The 16,852-nt window shown below is 56.7% G+C and overlaps 7 protein-coding genes across 7 annotated transcripts; 4 read left to right on the forward strand and 3 right to left on the reverse strand.

The window, feature by feature from the left end:
- Nucleotides 1–32: 32 nt before the first annotated feature.
- Nucleotides 33–973, reverse strand: BO86DRAFT_303312 (RTA1 domain-containing protein; the record flags this gene model as incomplete). The annotated part of the gene is made up of 2 exons (XM_025667573.1): nt 33–742; nt 802–973. The coding sequence occupies 2 exons, from the start codon at nt 971–973 to the stop codon at nt 33–35; spliced, it is 882 nt and encodes a 293-aa protein (XP_025532086.1).
- Nucleotides 974–1,660: 687 nt separating this feature from the next.
- Nucleotides 1,661–4,762, forward strand: BO86DRAFT_445331 (polyamine transporter; the record flags this gene model as incomplete). The annotated part of the gene is made up of 4 exons (XM_025676442.1): nt 1,661–1,783; nt 1,875–2,021; nt 2,080–3,341; nt 4,657–4,762. Exons 1-4 carry the CDS (start codon nt 1,700–1,702, stop codon nt 4,760–4,762), a joined length of 1,599 nt encoding a protein of 532 aa, XP_025532087.1. The 5' UTR covers nt 1,661–1,699.
- Nucleotides 4,763–5,205: 443 nt separating this feature from the next.
- Nucleotides 5,206–7,412, reverse strand: BO86DRAFT_303774 (tricorn protease N-terminal domain-containing protein; the record flags this gene model as incomplete). The annotated part of the gene is made up of 3 exons (XM_025667588.1): nt 5,206–5,410; nt 5,475–7,125; nt 7,190–7,412. The coding sequence occupies 3 exons, from the start codon at nt 7,410–7,412 to the stop codon at nt 5,206–5,208; spliced, it is 2,079 nt and encodes a 692-aa protein (XP_025532088.1).
- Nucleotides 7,413–10,166: 2,754 nt separating this feature from the next.
- On the forward strand, nt 10,167–10,692 carry BO86DRAFT_303289 (Endoribonuclease L-PSP; the record flags this gene model as incomplete). The annotated part of the gene is made up of 3 exons (XM_025667571.1): nt 10,167–10,328; nt 10,386–10,541; nt 10,618–10,692. The coding sequence occupies 3 exons, from the start codon at nt 10,167–10,169 to the stop codon at nt 10,690–10,692; spliced, it is 393 nt and encodes a 130-aa protein (XP_025532089.1).
- Nucleotides 10,693–11,035: 343 nt separating this feature from the next.
- Nucleotides 11,036–11,629, reverse strand: BO86DRAFT_375725 (uncharacterized protein; the record flags this gene model as incomplete). The annotated part of the gene is made up of 1 exon (XM_025670494.1): nt 11,036–11,629. The coding sequence occupies one exon, from the start codon at nt 11,627–11,629 to the stop codon at nt 11,036–11,038; it is 594 nt and encodes a 197-aa protein (XP_025532090.1).
- A 1,770-nt stretch (nt 11,630–13,399) lies between these two features.
- On the forward strand, nt 13,400–14,826 carry BO86DRAFT_330379 (zinc-dependent alcohol dehydrogenase). The gene is made up of 3 exons (XM_025668718.1): nt 13,400–13,621; nt 13,715–14,445; nt 14,511–14,826. The coding sequence occupies exons 1-3, from the start codon at nt 13,476–13,478 to the stop codon at nt 14,693–14,695; spliced, it is 1,062 nt and encodes a 353-aa protein (XP_025532091.1). The 5' UTR covers nt 13,400–13,475; the 3' UTR covers nt 14,696–14,826.
- Nucleotides 14,827–14,849: 23 nt separating this feature from the next.
- On the forward strand, nt 14,850–16,791 carry BO86DRAFT_434832 (uncharacterized protein; the record flags this gene model as incomplete). The annotated part of the gene is made up of 2 exons (XM_025675921.1): nt 14,850–16,608; nt 16,667–16,791. Exons 1-2 carry the CDS (start codon nt 14,979–14,981, stop codon nt 16,789–16,791), a joined length of 1,755 nt encoding a protein of 584 aa, XP_025532092.1. The 5' UTR covers nt 14,850–14,978.
- Nucleotides 16,792–16,852: the final 61 nt, after the last annotated feature.

The raw sequence follows: 16,852 nt of genomic DNA on the forward strand, positions 1-16,852 counted from the left end.
TACGATCCATCAATTCTATTCTACTTCGCACATCAAGCCACACGCCGGTACTCCGTCCCGGTAAACCCCGCACCCGCGATATCGCTCGACAGCTCGCGCTGCTCCACATCCACCACCTCCTCCTCCACGCCCCGTCCCCAGATCCGACTGGGATACCACACGTAGAACACCACCATGACGACCAGCATCGGCAACGAGTCAAACACATACACGGGCCACTCGTGCGCCAAAAGATACCCGCTATTCCCGCCCCAGTACTCGATGATCCGGAAGACAGAGCGCACGATGATGAGGCCGCTCACCGCGAACAACATGTACAAGCTCTCTCTCCACGGGAGAAGCGGAATGAAGCACTGCGGCGTGGGGGCCGCCAGGATGCGTCGGTAGAAGACGACGGCGGTGGCCCCGAAGATCCCGAAGGAGAGGAGCTGGATGAACAGGCCCACCAGCACGACGGCTTTGGCACCCGTCGTGTGGCCCGTCACGCTGAGGCCCACCGAAGAGCCCTGCACCGCGAACGAGAGCACGTCACCAATCACGAACGCCCGGGTGAGCCAGGTCAGCGGCAGGAGCGAGAACTTCTGGGCGTGCAGGGCGCGGATCACCCGGCCCAGCGTCATGTAGACCGAGGCGGCGAAGAGGGCGGGCGCCAGCAGGAGGCCGTCGTTGGCCAGGGCGTAGGAAAATAAGGAGGCCGTGTTCTTGTGCGCGCCGATGCGGCCGCCGTAGCCGTACAGTTCAACTTGAGGATGGAGACTGGTGAGCGTGCGTGTTGGCAATTGCAGAGGCTGGGGAACATACAGATGCCGCCGGCGGCAAAGGGGAGACAGAACCAGGTCCGCGTCTTGATGAGCCGGTAGACGTGCATGACGGTCAAGACGGCGAAGATGAGGACGAAGACCACGGCGGCCCCGAGGTTAGGGACGTATTCCCAGAGATAGTAGTCGCCTTTGTAGGGTTCCAATTGGGCCATTGCGAGCGGTTGTCGAGGGTGATATGGCAGGATTGGGTAGGTGGTGCAGACTTGGTCACTTTCAAGACTGCAAGGATAGTGAGTGTAAGAAGATGAATGTCTATATTTGAAAGACAGTCAAGTCTATGTGAAAGGTGTCTTTGGACTCCTCCAACATCTGCTCTTCCTCCTCCATTGCTACTGAACGATGCAGCATATCCGTAGTGGTCCGTGCATACGCGAGGAAGCCGAGCCCTACTCGGGCGAGGGCACAGAGCGTATGCATGGGCCATGTTTGTTATCCACCAATCGTAGCTACAGGAGTTACTCCTAGACATTTACTATGTCAATCTTGTGTCTAGGTCCTTTGACCCTTTACCAAGTAGTTTCAGACCCCCCGATGGTGCCACGATCCCTAGTTCTCCCGTTCCAAAAGCTTCATGGTTAGCAAGGAGATTTACTACCAACTGCCCGTACGAAATCTATCCACTTGGGTATATTTAGAGTCTCATCCTTAGATTGGGGTTGCACGGGGTCTTTAAGCAGCTACAGTGTCGGGGATCGATGTCCGAGATCGGCGTTAATCACCGGCAGCGCCACACGCCACAGCCGAGGGGCTGACGCGTCCAGGAAAGGATCGACGGGGTCCGTCAGGGGTTGCGCTGCCGGGCGCAAAGATTGAAATTCTCGTCGGGTCAGTGAAACGTGGCCGAAGTCGTCATTCTCTGCTTGGATTGTGCAAGCACAATGGTCGACATGGAGTCTGAAAAACGCCCTCACAGTAGCATTGTGTTGGTGCCGGAGCCCAGCCACAGCCCCCAGGATCCACTGGTATGTGAGACATGGGTCCTAGTCTCCTAGAACCCCCCTAATCGCTGACAAGTGACGACCCATATCTAACTTGACCATTGTCTTACCCCAGAATTGGCCTCATCGCCGCAAGTACCGGATTCTGGCTGTGCTCTGTCTGGCTTCATTCTCGGGGGCCATTGCCCCGTTGTCTGGCCAGTTGAATCTGGTCCAACAGGCTCAGATCTATGGCAAGACCAAAGTTCAAGAGTCGTATGCGGTGCGTTCCTCTTTTCAAGATCGCAAGATGTAGTGTCTGTTCTGATTAAACCCCGCAGAACTCGGCAGCCCTGGCCGGGATGGCCTTCGGGCCCTTCTTCGTGGCGCCCTTCGCCCACCGACTCGGCCGCAGCTCCGTGATCTTCTGGAGCATCGTGTGCACCCTGGTCTGCCAGATCTGGGCGGCCGTGATGACCCACTCGGACGAGTACATCGCGTACGTGATGTCGCGCCTGTTGGCCGGGTTCTTCGGGGCGGTGCCCACCGTGATCGGACCGCGGATGATCACCGACCTGCTGTTCCTGCACCAGCGCGGACGCGCCTTCACGGCGCTGCACATGGCCTTCCTCTTCGGCACCATCGCGGGGCCGACCTTCTCGGCCTTCATCTCGGCAGGGACCTTCTTCCCCGTCGAATTCTGGTGGACCGTGGGCCTCCTGGGCGCCACCGCCATCCTGATCGTGCTCTTCCTCGAAGAAACCGCCTACGACCGCGAGCACCCCGAACGCAATCGCACCCCCCCAGCCAGCTGGCTGGCCAACCGCCGAGCCACCTTCTTCTTCGGCCAGGCCCTCATGCCCCCAACCCCCTGGTCGACCACCGCCAAGATCGCCGTGGCCCCCGTGCTCATCGGCCTCTGCCCCGTCACTCTGATCATGGGCACGTTCACCCTGATCTCCTTCGGCTTCTACGTGGGCATGAACGCCCTCGTGCCCGTGTGGCTGCAACGCTCCCCGGCAGAGGGGGGATACGGCTTCACCCTCCGCCAGAACGCCGCGTTCACCTTCTGCCACTGGATCGGGATCCTGCTCGTGCAGCTGGGGGGCCATCACTACGCCGACCGGCTGCCGCTGCTGCTAGCCCGGCGCCGGTCCCCGCAGGGGCAGGGCATCTGGAAGCCCGAGTACCGGCTGCACGTCCTCTGGCTCCCCAGTCTGGTGCTCAACCCGATCGGGCTGGGCCTCTTCGGCGCCACCCTGCAGTACCACCTGCATTACATGGTGCTGGCGCTGGCGGTGTTCATCGTGACGGTGGGGTCGCTGGCGAGCGTGCCCGTCACGGTCAACTACGTGGTGGAGTGCTTCACGCGGTACCCGGCCGAGGCCGGGATCGTGGTGGGCGCGTATCGGATCGTGTATGGGCTGACGATCAGCTTCTACATCGATCCGTGGGTGGAGGCGGTGGGCGTGGGCTGGGTGTATGGGATGATGGCCTTCTTTGCCGTGTTCTCGTTTGCGTTTGTGGGGCTGTTGATGTGGAAGGGGGATGTGATTCGCCGGTGGCAGATTGCGAGCGTGGCGAGTAGTGAGGAGGGGGTGCTGTTAGGTGGGGAGGGGAGGGGAGGTGAGAAGGAGGGTGCCTGAGGTGGAATCTACATTCTAGCTTGGAGGGTCTTAAAGACAAAACAATTTCATTCAAGCGTTTAACAGACAGGATATGCGCTAGGTAGGTAGTCAAGTAGCACATTTTCACTGAGTGAACCTTGTTCCGACCCTCTCAACCATGGGACTCCACAAATTCTGCAGACTCACTTGTCTGCGTCGTCCATCACAGGCAGTCGCTGGGTGCTAAGCTCTCCATTTATACCTCCAGCGAGGAACCGAACGAGGAGATTCCAGAGGTCGTTGGAACCCTCCGAGTATGGCATCAGGTCCGATTCCGAGACGCGAAGACAACGTCCGTCGTGGATGGCGATCAGGATCCTCACACTGGTTCCGATGAATGAGAAGAGCATGGTCTAAAGGTAAAAGGCAAGAAAGGTCAGCTGCGAAAGCTGCACAGGAAAGAGTCATGTGAACCCACAGGCACAACGACATGTTCTGTCAGGGTCTCCATGCCCAGCCGCGAGTGCATCGTGGGGACGAGGACCATCAGCTCTGCTTTCAAGAGTCTCTCTGGGTGCTCGACATCATCGTGGTAGAGAGCCACTTTGATGTGAGGGAAGTTTGGGCTGTTAGAGCAAGCCCAGAACGTGTCTGTTCCCCAGTTGTACCTCTCTGAGCTCCCGGAGGCCGCGCGATCAAAGGCCGGTTCGAGGCGGAAGTTACTGACCGCGAGGAAATTGGCCCTTCCAGTCAGGATAGATGCTTGCATGGGGGTTGAGACTTACATGTTCCAGCGCCATCCAGTGACCATACTCAGCCTGGACCATGAGCCCGGTGGGAAGTTCAACCGTGGGGCTCCCATCACACTTGCCAGGTGATGAGCAAGGATTTGAGCTTTTCCGTACGACGGTATCGGCATTTGCTGGCGTGTGCTGCGACTGTCCCCGGCCCTGAGGGGGCGTGCAGTGGTCTCCATCATCTCGCAGTTCTCCGGTCTGGACAGATCCAGCGGGTGCTCTTGGACGAACTCATGCGATAGCGGGACGAAGTACGAGGTCGGATCCAGTGCTGGGGGATTGTCGACATTGGTACGCCCTGCGGGGTCAAACGGATCAATCTGGATTGTGAGCGATTCTAGCCCTTCTAGCTCGGGTGCATTCGACTCGTTTGCCACGGTGTACAGGTCCCAGAGCTTAGACAGGACCCTCTCACGCCGAGACTTCAAATCGCCATCGGCATTGAAATCGACAAAGGTATGGACAAGAACACAACTGAGAGCGCAACAAGCAGCATGAATGACATATTTGATAGTATCCGGCGGGAGGCTTTGCCAGAAGGTTTGAATAGCCGTCATAACATAAGACATGATTCTTGTCGGATGAAGTTGATGGTGACAAGAGTGGGGAAGGGTGCTTAGTAGATGGACCAGAGAAGGTCAAGGATGTTGATGCTATAAATGCTATTAGGGGCTGATGAAGTCATGCGGATCGTTCTTCCTGCCCAACCGCGCAGAACCGCACCCTCACTTACCTGATACACTTTCTGTGCCATATGTTAGGGCACTAGTGAAGAATGTTGATTATATTAGGGATAAAGTAAGAGTCAATACTTAGAAGAAGAGAAAGAGAGAAAGAGGACAGTCAATACAAGCCAGACAAAACGTAAATCAACCACCACAGAACAAAGATGTGGCACACCCAGAGCACCCATAACCACTCCAAAATCCAGGTCAGCGACCTCCAGGCATCGCTATTACCGCTAGAAATACAAGGTGAATGGTCATTGAATCTCGTAATCGCTCTATTCAGCAAAGCTAACAAACTAACTAAATTCTATACACACAGTAAACCCAAAACGCATCTACTCAAGATACTCATTGGGCATATACAGCGGCATCGAGTCCTCCCAGATCGTGTCCGTGACGAGGGTCTTGTTCGATCCGTCGTAGTTCATGACCATGATCTGGCCGTAGGGCTGGAAGGTGTCGTCGAACAGGGCGCTCTCGTCCTTGAAGCCGTACATACCAGTACTCCACATGATGCGGCCATCTTGAGACCAGACGGCACTAACAAGTCATCACATTAGCATTGCATCCCGGGAGGAGCTGTTCGAACGAGCGGGGCACTTACTGAGCATCGTTGGACAGACTGTCTGTCACGCGGGTGAGCTCGGAGCCATCCGGCCGGATGGTGTAGATATCGAAGCGATCGGCGTACCAGCGGGCCCCGTAGGAGCTCGTCCAGTTGTTGTTGCGGGTGAAGACGATGCGCTCACCATCCGGAGACCAGCCGGGGGTGTTGTCCCAGCCCAGGGTGAGCTGCCGGGTCTCGCCGGTGGTGAAGTTGAGGATGTGCAGACCCTCGGGGGCGGCGGTTTCGAGGCTCCACTTACGGTAGACCATGGCCGATCCATCGGGGGACCAGGAGGGGAAGCCTGCGTTGAAGGTGCCGTCGGTCAGGTTGGTGTGGGAGCTGCCATTGGTGAAGGTACGGAACAGAGTCGCATTGTTGGTCGCCCGCGAGGTGAACCAGGCGCCGAAGCCGACAACGAGCTCGTCGCCGTCGGGACTCCAGGAGGGCTGGAAGGCACCGGCTTGGCCCTCAGCCAGGTACTCGGCCTGGGTCGCGTTGCTGACGCTGTACACGGAGTACGAGTCGAGGGCCTCGTGCACGTCGGCGTACAGCGGAGTGGAGGTCACCAGCGAACCGTTGGCGCTGCCCAGCACTTTCTGGGTGGAGGCCAGACGGTTGGTCGAAGGGTGGTGCATGGGGAAGACGTCCATGTATCGGTACTCCCAGTCGTCGTCGAAGCTCCAGAGCTTCAGACCGGCGGCCTGCTGGGCCCAGTTCCAGGTCTGATAAACGATCTTGGATCCGTCAGGGGACCACCAGGGATCGCGGATGTTAGTCGAGTTGAACGCCTTGTGGGTCTTATCGGGGGAAGTGTAGTTGATTCCCTCATAGGGCCCGGCCTTGACCAGGTATCCAATGTTGGAGGAACTGCCGATGTAGTGCTGGCCGACCTTGGGGTAGCTGCCAGAGGTGTGGGGCTGAATGTCAGTGCCCGTGGCAAAGTCCACGCTGTAGATTTGAGCGGAGACAGCGGCCTGCTGCTGAGCGACCCCGTGCGAGCCGTAGGTAGCCTCACGGGTCATGTTGTTGTAGATGATCCGCTTTCCATCGCGCGACCACTGGGGAGTACCGAAGGAGTAGCCATCCTGGCGCACCAGCGTCCGCAGGCCGGTGCCGTCAGGCCGGATCACGTACAGGCCCAGGCTCTGGGTGTGTTCCCATCCCACACCCTCGCTGTGACCGGTCCAGTCAGTATTGCGGTCCGAGCTGAAGACCAGCCAGTCGCCGTTGGGAGACCACGAGGGCCGGAAGTGACCAGTGGGATATGTGTTATCCGCACGCGTCAGAGCGGTATCGGTCAGGTTCTGCGCAACGCCTGTCTTGAGATCCTTGACCCAGACGTTCATGGTGTAGTTGCCCTGCGTCGAGACGTAGGCCAGCTGTTTGCCATTGGGTGATAGAACACCAATGTCCTCAGCACTGTCCGTCGCCACAAGGAGTTCGAGCCCAGTGCCGTCAGGGTGCACCCGGTACAGGTCCGACTGGCCCGCACCGCGACGTTCGCTAGTGAAGACAATCCATTGGCCGTCCTGGGACCAGGAAGGATGGTAGTCAAAGGCATGTGTCTGGTTGCCCAGAAGCTGGGTTGCGTTGGTACCGTCCGCATTGGCGATCCAGAGCTGCGAGCCCGAAGGTCCGATACGGTTCACTGGTAGGTTGCATTAGCGGCGTGGCTCGGTCCACCAGAAGGATGAACTGTCAGCAGCACTTACTGTAGAATATACCCTTCTTGCCCTCAATGGCTGCACTCTGAGTCTCGACAGAAGTCTCCTTGACTTGAGCGGCAGCGGCAGCGGCGGCCGCACGTCTGGCATAGGGGCATCCAACAGGAGCAGCAGCAGCCTCATTGTTGGCGCGTGCTGCATAGGGACAACCAGAGGCGGCGGCTGACCCGGCCACCAGGGCTGTCAATGCAACGGCACTGGGAAGGCGCATTTTGTCCTTGCAGTGAGAAAGAGGGAGAGGGGGAACAGGTTACTTGCAGAGATCGTCAGGAGTATCCAGGGGAAGACGACCCGCTCCTTATATAGCGGTGGTGGCCGTCGAGAAGGAGGTATCTCGGAGCGGCATCAAATAATCTTTCTGCTCGAGCTGACGACGTAGCCCATCTCATTAATCGAGGAGGCAGCCCATCATAGCCCACGAATTCGAATTGCAGGATTAGGATTCATCCGCCAGTGCACGAAGGCGAGGGTGAACGTGCATGCTTGGCATGAAAGGCTTCCCTCCGACCCCCGACCTTCTCTTCACTGTCACAGATCAAGATCGACAAGCATCCGGGGCAGGATTTCTTGATTTGTGTGTTGCGGATGACGATCGTCCTTCTATCTCCGACTTGGCAAGGCATCAGCCTTCTTGGCTGGCCCTTGGCAGTCACGATAACAGCTCGTATTAATCAATGGGCAATCTGGCATTGCCGTCGTGGGATCGCTTAATGCTACCACATGTCTGAGATTAGCAGAGAGTGCGAGAGAAGCACTCGAAGCGAGGCTTGGCTAGCAGTATCGCCATGTGTATCAGGTGTCTCACCAACCGGGAGATATGGCTCCAACGTTAGAGATGTCAGAGATACGAATGACTTCACCGCCAGTCACAGAGTGATGACGTTTCTCTTACTCTTTTTGCCTCTTATTGTTATTTTCATTTTCATTTGATTTGATTTTTTCTTCCCTCTCCTCCCCGAATGGTCCACCTGCAAGGCTGGGCAAACCGGGGCAAGATCAGTTAACACCCGAATAATGGGCAAGAGACAAACCAAGAAGTGAAATTATGGTAGGGACCTGGCTGGCCCAAACCCACCAGCCCACTAGAAAGGAAGGGATTTGCGCTCCGACCCGCCTCGGTGGGAGCCCGTTTGCGGGAAACCGTCGGGATTCAGGGTCGAAGACTGTTTGAAGTTCGAAGACTTAGAGATAGCGGGAGGATCGGTGATGAAAGAGGCAGAAACTCCGACCTCCGACATACAACATACACTACCTTATATAGTATCAGTTAATAGGCCCCACGCCGCCAAGAGAGGCCAGTCACTGGGCTTTTCCTCCAGCCCCGAGGGTCCTTCTTCCAATCCCATGTCCCTCACTGGTGGTTGCCTAGAGATCATGCCGCGGTGGTGATGACATCTTCTCCATGTCCACGCACTCCCCCATCTCATGACACCTCAATACGTCTAAAACCTCAAGATGCTCGGCCTGTCTGCGTAGTGACGCAAATCCCCCAGACTTCGGGCGAGTCTAACTCGGCTTTAGAACACTTATGCCCGAGTGCGAATGATCCTGATACGGTCGAAGAAGGACATTGCCTCCGAGTGTCAACCGTCCTGAGCCGTCGGAGACTAGTCCGGCTATCACCATCGGCCGTCGGGATTGCAGGCACAACTTGGCGATAACGTGTATGATTTATAATACAATCCAACGCAGGTTCAACTAGTATCGGTGGCTACTATCGAGAGAATGAGATTATGATGCTTCGGAGGCCGGGCTAGTCAGAACAAGACGGAGGTCGGTCCTTCACGGATGAGAGCTTTTGCAGCCAGGGTACTTCATTCTAAATTAACCCTAATCAGACTGCAAAGGAGCCTATCTACGCTTTAATCACTCTACAGTCAAGGCCCGGCTGGCCCCGACCACACTATCCAAGCGAGTCGTATGCTCAAGTCCGAGATCTCTTCATTTCGAATACGAGACTCGCGACCTTATCACGAGCAATGAGATTCTAAATTCATGATGAACTATTGCCAGGTAGGCGACACCGATCTTCGAGGGTTGGCTGGACAGGCGACAGCGGCCAGTGTAAGATTGTCACTCGTCGATCGCAATATTGCTGGGACTTCTCTCACCATGTCGCTCATCTCTGTGATGGCTTGGACTACTGCTGGCCTCTTAATGCCATGAAGGGCCAAACTGTCTGTAGAAAATTGCGCTTTGAGGTTGCGCTGCGTTGGCTGAGAGTAAATGCAGCGGTCGCATAATGTAGCTTCTGGGAGTATGATGATTTGCGAAACGCAATCACTCGAGCCTTGAAGACCAGATTGCCTTGGCAAAAGAAGGAATATGCCTGCCTACCCCACTGTTGAGGAGGATGAAGTGAAGCTGACAGCGGTTATGCGGGAAAGTCTTGCCATGCCCTTCCTAAAGGCCCGGCCCCCGTGCGACCGGTCCATGGTGTCTCTGCAACCACATCAATAGCACCCCACTCTATTGATAAGTCCTTGGAGAGGTAGACTTGATATATAATGGTCGTACTGTACCCATTGTGGGTGTTATCGACATATCTACCGTACAGTACCATCCTATGCCGCCCCACTCCTGCAAACGTTGAAGAATCTCGCCGGTCGCAGCCCGCCAGTTGTCATTCCCAGTTGAAGCACCTCATGGATCCGATATCAGTTCGTAGGAAGCCCCAAACCAGCCTGAGACATGGCTTAAAGCAATGCTCAGTATATCACAAATTGGAAAGGATGCGTGTGTCTCCTGCTAGGAACAGCGAACAGGACTAGGATAGGGCTGGCTCGCCCTCCACCGGGATGGCTTGCCTCATCAGTCCGCTATCCATCCAGCAAAAAGAAACTCATCCCACGCCAACCCCCCGCGCGCATTCCACATAAATGATAGCCTCAGCGGGTTCCAAATGGGCGTCTATCCTCTAAGATTCCTCAACTCTGACTTAAATCAATCACTCCGACAGCTCACCATGTCCCCCACCAAAATCCCCGTCCTGAGCCAACACGCTCCTGCCCCGAGCCCGTTGATGTCGCAAGGCATCATCTCCAACGGCATGCTCTATTGCTCCGGTAGTCTAGGCATCGACCCCAAGACCAACACCTTCGTCCCAGGCGATGTGGCTGACCGAACCGTACGTGCTGTCTAGTGCAGTGACTTGATCATTGGTCTAATGCACCCCGCAACGCAGGTCCAAGCTTTGCGCAATCTGGAACAGGTTCTCCTCGCCGGCGGGAGCGACCTGAGCAAAGTCGTCAAGGTCACGATCTTCATCTCCAGTATGACTCATTATGCCAAGGTGAACGAAGGGTATTCGAGGGTCTTTGGGGAGTACGATGGCAAGCCGGTGAGCTTTTCCTCTCGTTTTCATCGTTGTGGTCGGGTTGCTGCGTGGGCTTATTGTTAACAATCGGGGGTCCTAGTGCCGTACGTGTGTGCGCGTGGCGAGTCTTCCGTTAGATGCAGAGGTTGAGATTGAGCTTATTGCTGCTGTTTAGACCCATGAGAAATTTGAGCCTGTGCCGGATACTAGAAGTGGGAAAGATGAATTCACTTGAATTGATACTGGGAGAGGGGCAATGAAACTGGATACCCTAACGGCCGTAGCCAGATTCGGCGCTTTGCGATAGCAAACAAGCAGGATCGACTAAGTTACCGACAAAATTACTGACGAAGGCACAACAACAACGAGATAGTACTGGGCAACAAAACAAAGAAGACGGAGAAGCACCTCCGTCAATCGAGATTTGGTTTACTTTGTATTATACTCTAGCCCATCGGAACCCCTGCATATCTACTCAGCGTCTACCGCGCTTAGGACCCCACATCACCTTCCCCCTGTCAGTAACATTCACCTTCCACACCACAGGGGCGGCATAATCCAGATCTCTTAACGTCACATTCATGATATGATGCCCGTCCGCCTCCTGCGGGGTCCGAGGTGTTATGAATCGTCCAGGGCCCTCGATTCGCCGGCGTCGCCCGTTCCTCCGGGGGTGGCAGCTCCCCCCTCCGGATCTTTGCGTACGCCCGATCCACCTGCCCCTGCTCTATGTCCTCGTACCGCAGTGCCTGTACCACGTCTATGAACTCGCGGAACACCGCCTCGTCCCTGTGTGAGGAGAACACCTCACGTCCCTGATACTGAAACTGCAGCATCCCGGTCTCGTGGTGCTCGTGGCCCCGGGGGAATTCAGTGTACAGCCGTACCCGGTCGCCGCAGATGATGATCCCGTACAGGCGGGTGGGCGGGAGCGAGTCGGCGCGCGCGCGCTGCATCCAGACGTAGATGAAGTTGCGGAAGCGGGGATTCTCCACGAGGTCCGTGGCGGAGGGAATGTCCTCGATGAGGGAGAGGATTTGCATGCGGCAGGTGGGCGGTTCGGTGTCCCGCCAGAAAGCACTGACGCCGTGGGTGTCTTGTGGGGTGGACATGATGCGTACGTTGGGTTTGCTGGTTGGTTGGTTGGTTGGTTGGTTGCCCGTGGGAAGTCAGATGAGTTGGGGTTGTAGTTGTGCCATAGGATGGTACAAAACACCGTGGGTGTATTTATAGAGTTCACTGTTCTCAGAGCGCGGAGTCAGGGCGTTATGATTGACGGGAAAATTCCGGTCATTGTATATGATCTACGTGATATACAGGCACTTGATTGTTCTAGTGATACAATGGCTGTAGAGTTGCTTTGAGTCACCGAGCGGAGTTCTCATAGTCTCATGGATCAATAATGTACTGCAAGCGGAACTCTTCTCCCGTTTTTGCCCGCTGGGTGCCGATTTGCAAGGTACTATACGTCTTCTTTTCATCTGGTGGGCCACAAACCGCGGTGAATAAGCCGGGGGCCGGTTAAAATCTTGCATATGTCAAGAATATTGCATATATCTATATGCTCGCTGATCTTAAGGTCTGGGCCAATATCTAGGGAGCGGATATGCGCAGCTCTGTGAATAATCAGAGTATTCACACTGCCCGAGTCCTTAGTAGTGAACATCTTCTTGTGAATGTTGGACAATTCTTGAGGTGTGAGTATAATAGCTTGTATTGTACTCACCGATTATATCTTCCTGTCATAAGAGCCAAATCTTTCCCTGTTGGTCTTTTCCTTTCCACTCTTCTTTCCATTCTTCGCTCCTCGATGGTTCGACCTGAATCTCTTATCACCACCTTCATCATCAAAATAGCTGGTTTTATCTCCATCAATACTTTGATACTGATAATCAACAACCCAAAAGTCCTTGGCTTGTTCCAGTTTCCATTCGTCGCTTGATATAGACGATAGAAGATCGAAGCTCCAAGAATGAACCTTCCAGAATTGAAGGCTAATCCACCTCTGGCGATAAAAATGACCTCCTTCGACCAACAAAAGCAGCAAGATGGACTTCCAGCCTGGGAAATTGAGCCAGGCGTTATGGCCGCTACCCACCTCGCCGCCAAAAGCATCGTGTCTCTCTGCCTTGGCCTCCTCCAATGACCGATGCTTATCTTTGATAAAGCAGAGCAAAACTCCATGTCGCAGAATCGGATAGATCAGCAACAATAAAAATCGTCAACTATGGTCAGTGCTATTCATCCTTCACTTACTATTGCGCGGGCGCGATCGCTGACGAAGTCATAGAGAAAGAAGTCACATCCGATCTTCACCTCCACGGGCGTCAGAGATCCGCTGCGGGCGGGTTCTGAAACTCTGGTCGCGCTAGATATATCTGTGTGTAACTAAGAATATTGGGGGAAAGGGCCTGCAGATGCTACCTTCTTTACGTATCTGACCAGACCGGTTACATTAGGAGCACTGCGCTGCAATCACCTTACCTGCACGGTCTGGGAACTAGCATCTTAGTTAAACTGGCCGTGGGAGAACCTCTCATAGGAAAGAGTCCGTGTTCCAGGATATGTCCTAGCTGGGGAGCAGAACCAGTTCTTTATCTTTGCCGATAACCTTGCAGTGGATGCTATGCTTATTTAGATTGATGCCTTGCCAATCGGGCATCAAGATGTTATATGGCCGTATCTCATCTCACCAACACTAACTATCTACTCCCATATTCCGGTTTAGTGACATCTCTTCATAGGAGTGAATGACTCGTGGTCATCCTCCCAATATCATCCCCCGATAGACTTTCGGCAACCTCCGGTTATGGAATGATCTCGGGAGTGAGAATCGGCATCCTTGGCAGCCACATTTCCTCGCGGGGTCACCGCCATCGACGCCCCTCACAGCGTATAAGTTGAACCCTTTCATCTGCCACATTCCTTGACTGAAAGACTCCTTGAACAATAGTCAGAATGACAGTACCCATCCCCACTACCCAGCAGGGCGCCGTAGTCGTCAACCCGGGCCCGAGCTACCAGATCATCCACCGCGATGATCTCCCTGTTCCCCAACCAGGGGACCACGAAGTCCTCGTCAAGCTGACATGCACCGGTCTGTGGTAAGTTTCCTCCGTCTACTCGTCCCCTCTGCATCTCGCCCCCCCCCCATTCAGTTGAATATAAAACACCCCCGGATACTGACGGCTATCCAGTCACTCCGAAATCCGCGCCACCTCCGGCTGGGGCAACTACAACCCCATCATCGGCCACGAGGGCATCGGCACCGTCATCCAGACCGGCTCCCTCGCCCCGCAGTCCTTACTCTCCTCCCGGGTCGGGGTGAAATGGCTCTACAGCGCCTGCACGCACTGCTCCATCTGCACGTCCGGCCACCCGCACTACTGTCCGCACCAGCGCAACACCAGCCGCCACGTCCCCGGCACGTTGCAGCAGTACGTCCTCGCTGACGCACGGTTCCTGACCCCCATTCCAGAGACCGTGACCGACGAGATCGCCGCCCCGTTGCTGTGCGCAGGGCTGACGATGGCTGGGGCGTTGGACCGGCTGGACGGCGTGCTGCGGCCTGGGGATTCGGTGGTGATTTCGGGGTCCGGGGGCGGGCTGGGCCATCTGGGGGTGCAGATCGCGGCCCGCGTGAAGGGGTGGAGGGTCCTTGCGGTGGACTCTGGGGAGGAGAAGAGACGGCTGAGTATGGAGGCTGGTGCGACGGAGTTTGTGGATTTCCGGGCGGAGGATGTGGTGGCGCGCGTGAGGGAGCTGACGGACGGGGAAGGGGCGCATGCCACGGTGGTCGTTCCAGGGGATCCGTCCGCGTTCAGGGTGGCGGCGGACTTGGTCAGGAATCTGGGGACGGTGGTGTGTGTCGGGCTGCCGAGGAATGATTTCGAGTTGCCGGTTTCGGCGACGCTGTGTGCGGCTAGAGGTATGTTGCTTCCCTTGAAGGCAGTATGCTGGTACTCGGACCAGGAGGCTGATCTGTGCTGGTAGGGATCTCCATTGTTGGCAGCTCTGTGGGGACGGAGGAGCAGATGGCGGAGCTGTTGCAGCTGGCTGCTCAGGGGGTTATCACGCCTGCGGTGAAGTGTTATGGGTTCGATGAGACAGCGAAGATAATCCGAGATCTTGAGGAAGATGCCATTACGGGGAGGGCTGTGGTCAGAATTCCCCAGTGAGATCGGGGCAAGGGGAAAAGAGCTGGATTAGGGTTGGGTGAGGTAAAGTCTGCGACGTATCATGGATGTCCGGCGCATGTTCTATGTAGTATCCTCGACAGTCTTCTATCCTCAAACCTCTCCAAATTAAGCCTAAATCGTCTTCAGCGATCGTCACAGTGTGTCATGTCTACTTGTCAATCCCTGCCAACATGCACGAGTTCAGGCTAAATCAGTAGATACTTAAACAGCCCAGCTCTACTACATTACCCACCTCGACCATCTCAGACCCCCGAACAACAGAATGCAGTTTCTAATTTATTTAGTGGATGCGCTACTCTTCCACCTCGTCGCCGCAACCCGCCAGACCAACTACGCCAACCCGATCCTCCCAGGATGGCATTCCGACCCGAGCTGCGCCTTCATCGCCGCCTGGGATGAGACCTTCTTCTGCACGACCTCGACCTTCCTCGCCTTCCCGGGGATCCCCATCTACGCCAGCAAGGACCTCATTCACTGGAAGCTGGTCAGCCACGCACTGTCCCGCCCGTCCCAGGCGCCATTCCTACGCAACGCCACCGGCCAGTCCGAGGGGATCTACGCCTCGACCCTGCGCTTCCACAAAGGCACGCTCTACCTGACCACGGCGCTGATCTCGGCCGCCGTGCCCAACGGCAGCGAATTCCTCGTCTTCGCCACCACAGACCCCTACACAGACGCGGCCTGGAGCGAGCCGATCACCGTCACCACGACCCTCTCCGGCTACGACCCGGACCTGTTCTGGGACGCCGCCGACAACGACCGACTCTACCTCACCATCGCGGGGTACAACCACTCCACCACGCCGCTCATCTTCCAGTCCCCCGTCACCCTCCCCGACTGGACGGCCACGTCCTGGACCTACCTCTGGAACGGCACGGAGAACATCTGGCCCGAGGGACCCCACCTCTACCGCAAGGACGGATGGTACTACCTGCTCATCGCCGAGGGCGGCACCGGCACGAGCCACCAAGTCTCCATCGCGCGGTCCAAGAGCGTCACGGGACCGTACGAGCCCTGTCCCGCCAACCCGATCCTCACCAACAGGAACACCAGCGAGTACTTCCAGACCGTCGGCCACGCGGACCTCTTCCAGGACCAAACCGGGAACTGGTGGGGGGTGGCACTGGCCACGCGATCCGGACCCGCGTGGGAGCTCTACCCCATGGGGCGCGAGACGGTACTCTACCCCGCGCAGTGGGAGGAGGGCGCCTGGCCGCAGCTCCAACCGGTCCGGGGCGCGATGCGCGGACCGCTACCTCCTCCCTCACGAGCCGTGCAAGGCCAGGGTGCCTTTGTGGACGAGAGCGAGAAACTGGACTTCGCGCCGGGGTCCGTCCTGCCCCGGACCGTACAGACGTGGCGGCCCCCGATCCAGGCCCGGTCGCGGTTCACAATCTCGCCACCAGGCCATCCGCACACGCTGCGCATCACCCCGTCGTGGGCGAACCTGACCGGCAACGCATCATTCACCCCCGGACAAGACGAACTCGCCTTCCTCGGCCGCATACAAACGAGCACGGTCTTCGAGTACGCGGTGACGCTCCACTTCCACCCCAGCGTCGAGGCAGAAGAAGCTGGCATATCCGTCTTCCTGACCCAGACCCAACACGTCGATCTGGGCGTGGTGCTTCTGCGTGATCCCCACGGGAGGCTGGCGCCGCATTTGCGGTTGCGGGTGGAAGCGTCCGGCCGGCCGGATCTGATTGCTCCTGCGACGGTCGTCGCTGCGGTTCCGGTCGCGTGGTATGGTCGGGGGATTGTGCTGCGGGTGCGCGCACCGGATGATGCTGGGTATGTGCTGTCTGCGGCGCTGGTGGGGAACTTGGGGAGCGAGATCGTGCTGGGCAGGGCGAGTGCGGAGATCCTGAGTGGGGGGAGTGGGCCGTTTACGGGTGAGTTGTTACTTGTCTCTGGTGATGTGGGGGTGGGGTTGGGCTAATTGTTGTCTAGGGACGCTGTTGGGGGTGTATGCGACGGGCAATGGGGGGCCTGGGGAGACGCCGTCGTATTGGAGTGATTGGACGTATGTGCCGGTGGCGCAGGAGATTGATGCTGGGGTGTTTGTGGATGCTTGAGGTCTGGGATGTGTATACGCCAGTTGGCGAGAGCAGGGAGGGAGGGTACAGCCCTCGGTGG

The sequence above is a fragment of the Aspergillus japonicus genome (assembly GCF_003184785.1).
Source record: "Aspergillus japonicus CBS 114.51 unplaced genomic scaffold BO86scaffold_4, whole genome shotgun sequence".
Lineage (NCBI taxonomy): Eukaryota > Fungi > Ascomycota > Eurotiomycetes > Eurotiales > Aspergillaceae > Aspergillus > Aspergillus japonicus.

Excerpts from the sequence above, each read along its gene's own strand:
- BO86DRAFT_330379 (XM_025668718.1), top strand. The coding sequence starts at position 13,476 with ATGACAGTACCCATCCCCACTACCCAGCAGGGCGCCGTAGTCGTCAAC. Across the intron at positions 13,622-13,714 it reads CTGACATGCACCGGTCTGTG|TCACTCCGAAATCCGCGCCA; the intron begins GTAAGTTTCCTC and ends ACGGCTATCCAG. Across the intron at positions 14,446-14,510 it reads GACGCTGTGTGCGGCTAGAG|GGATCTCCATTGTTGGCAGC; the intron begins GTATGTTGCTTC and ends CTGTGCTGGTAG.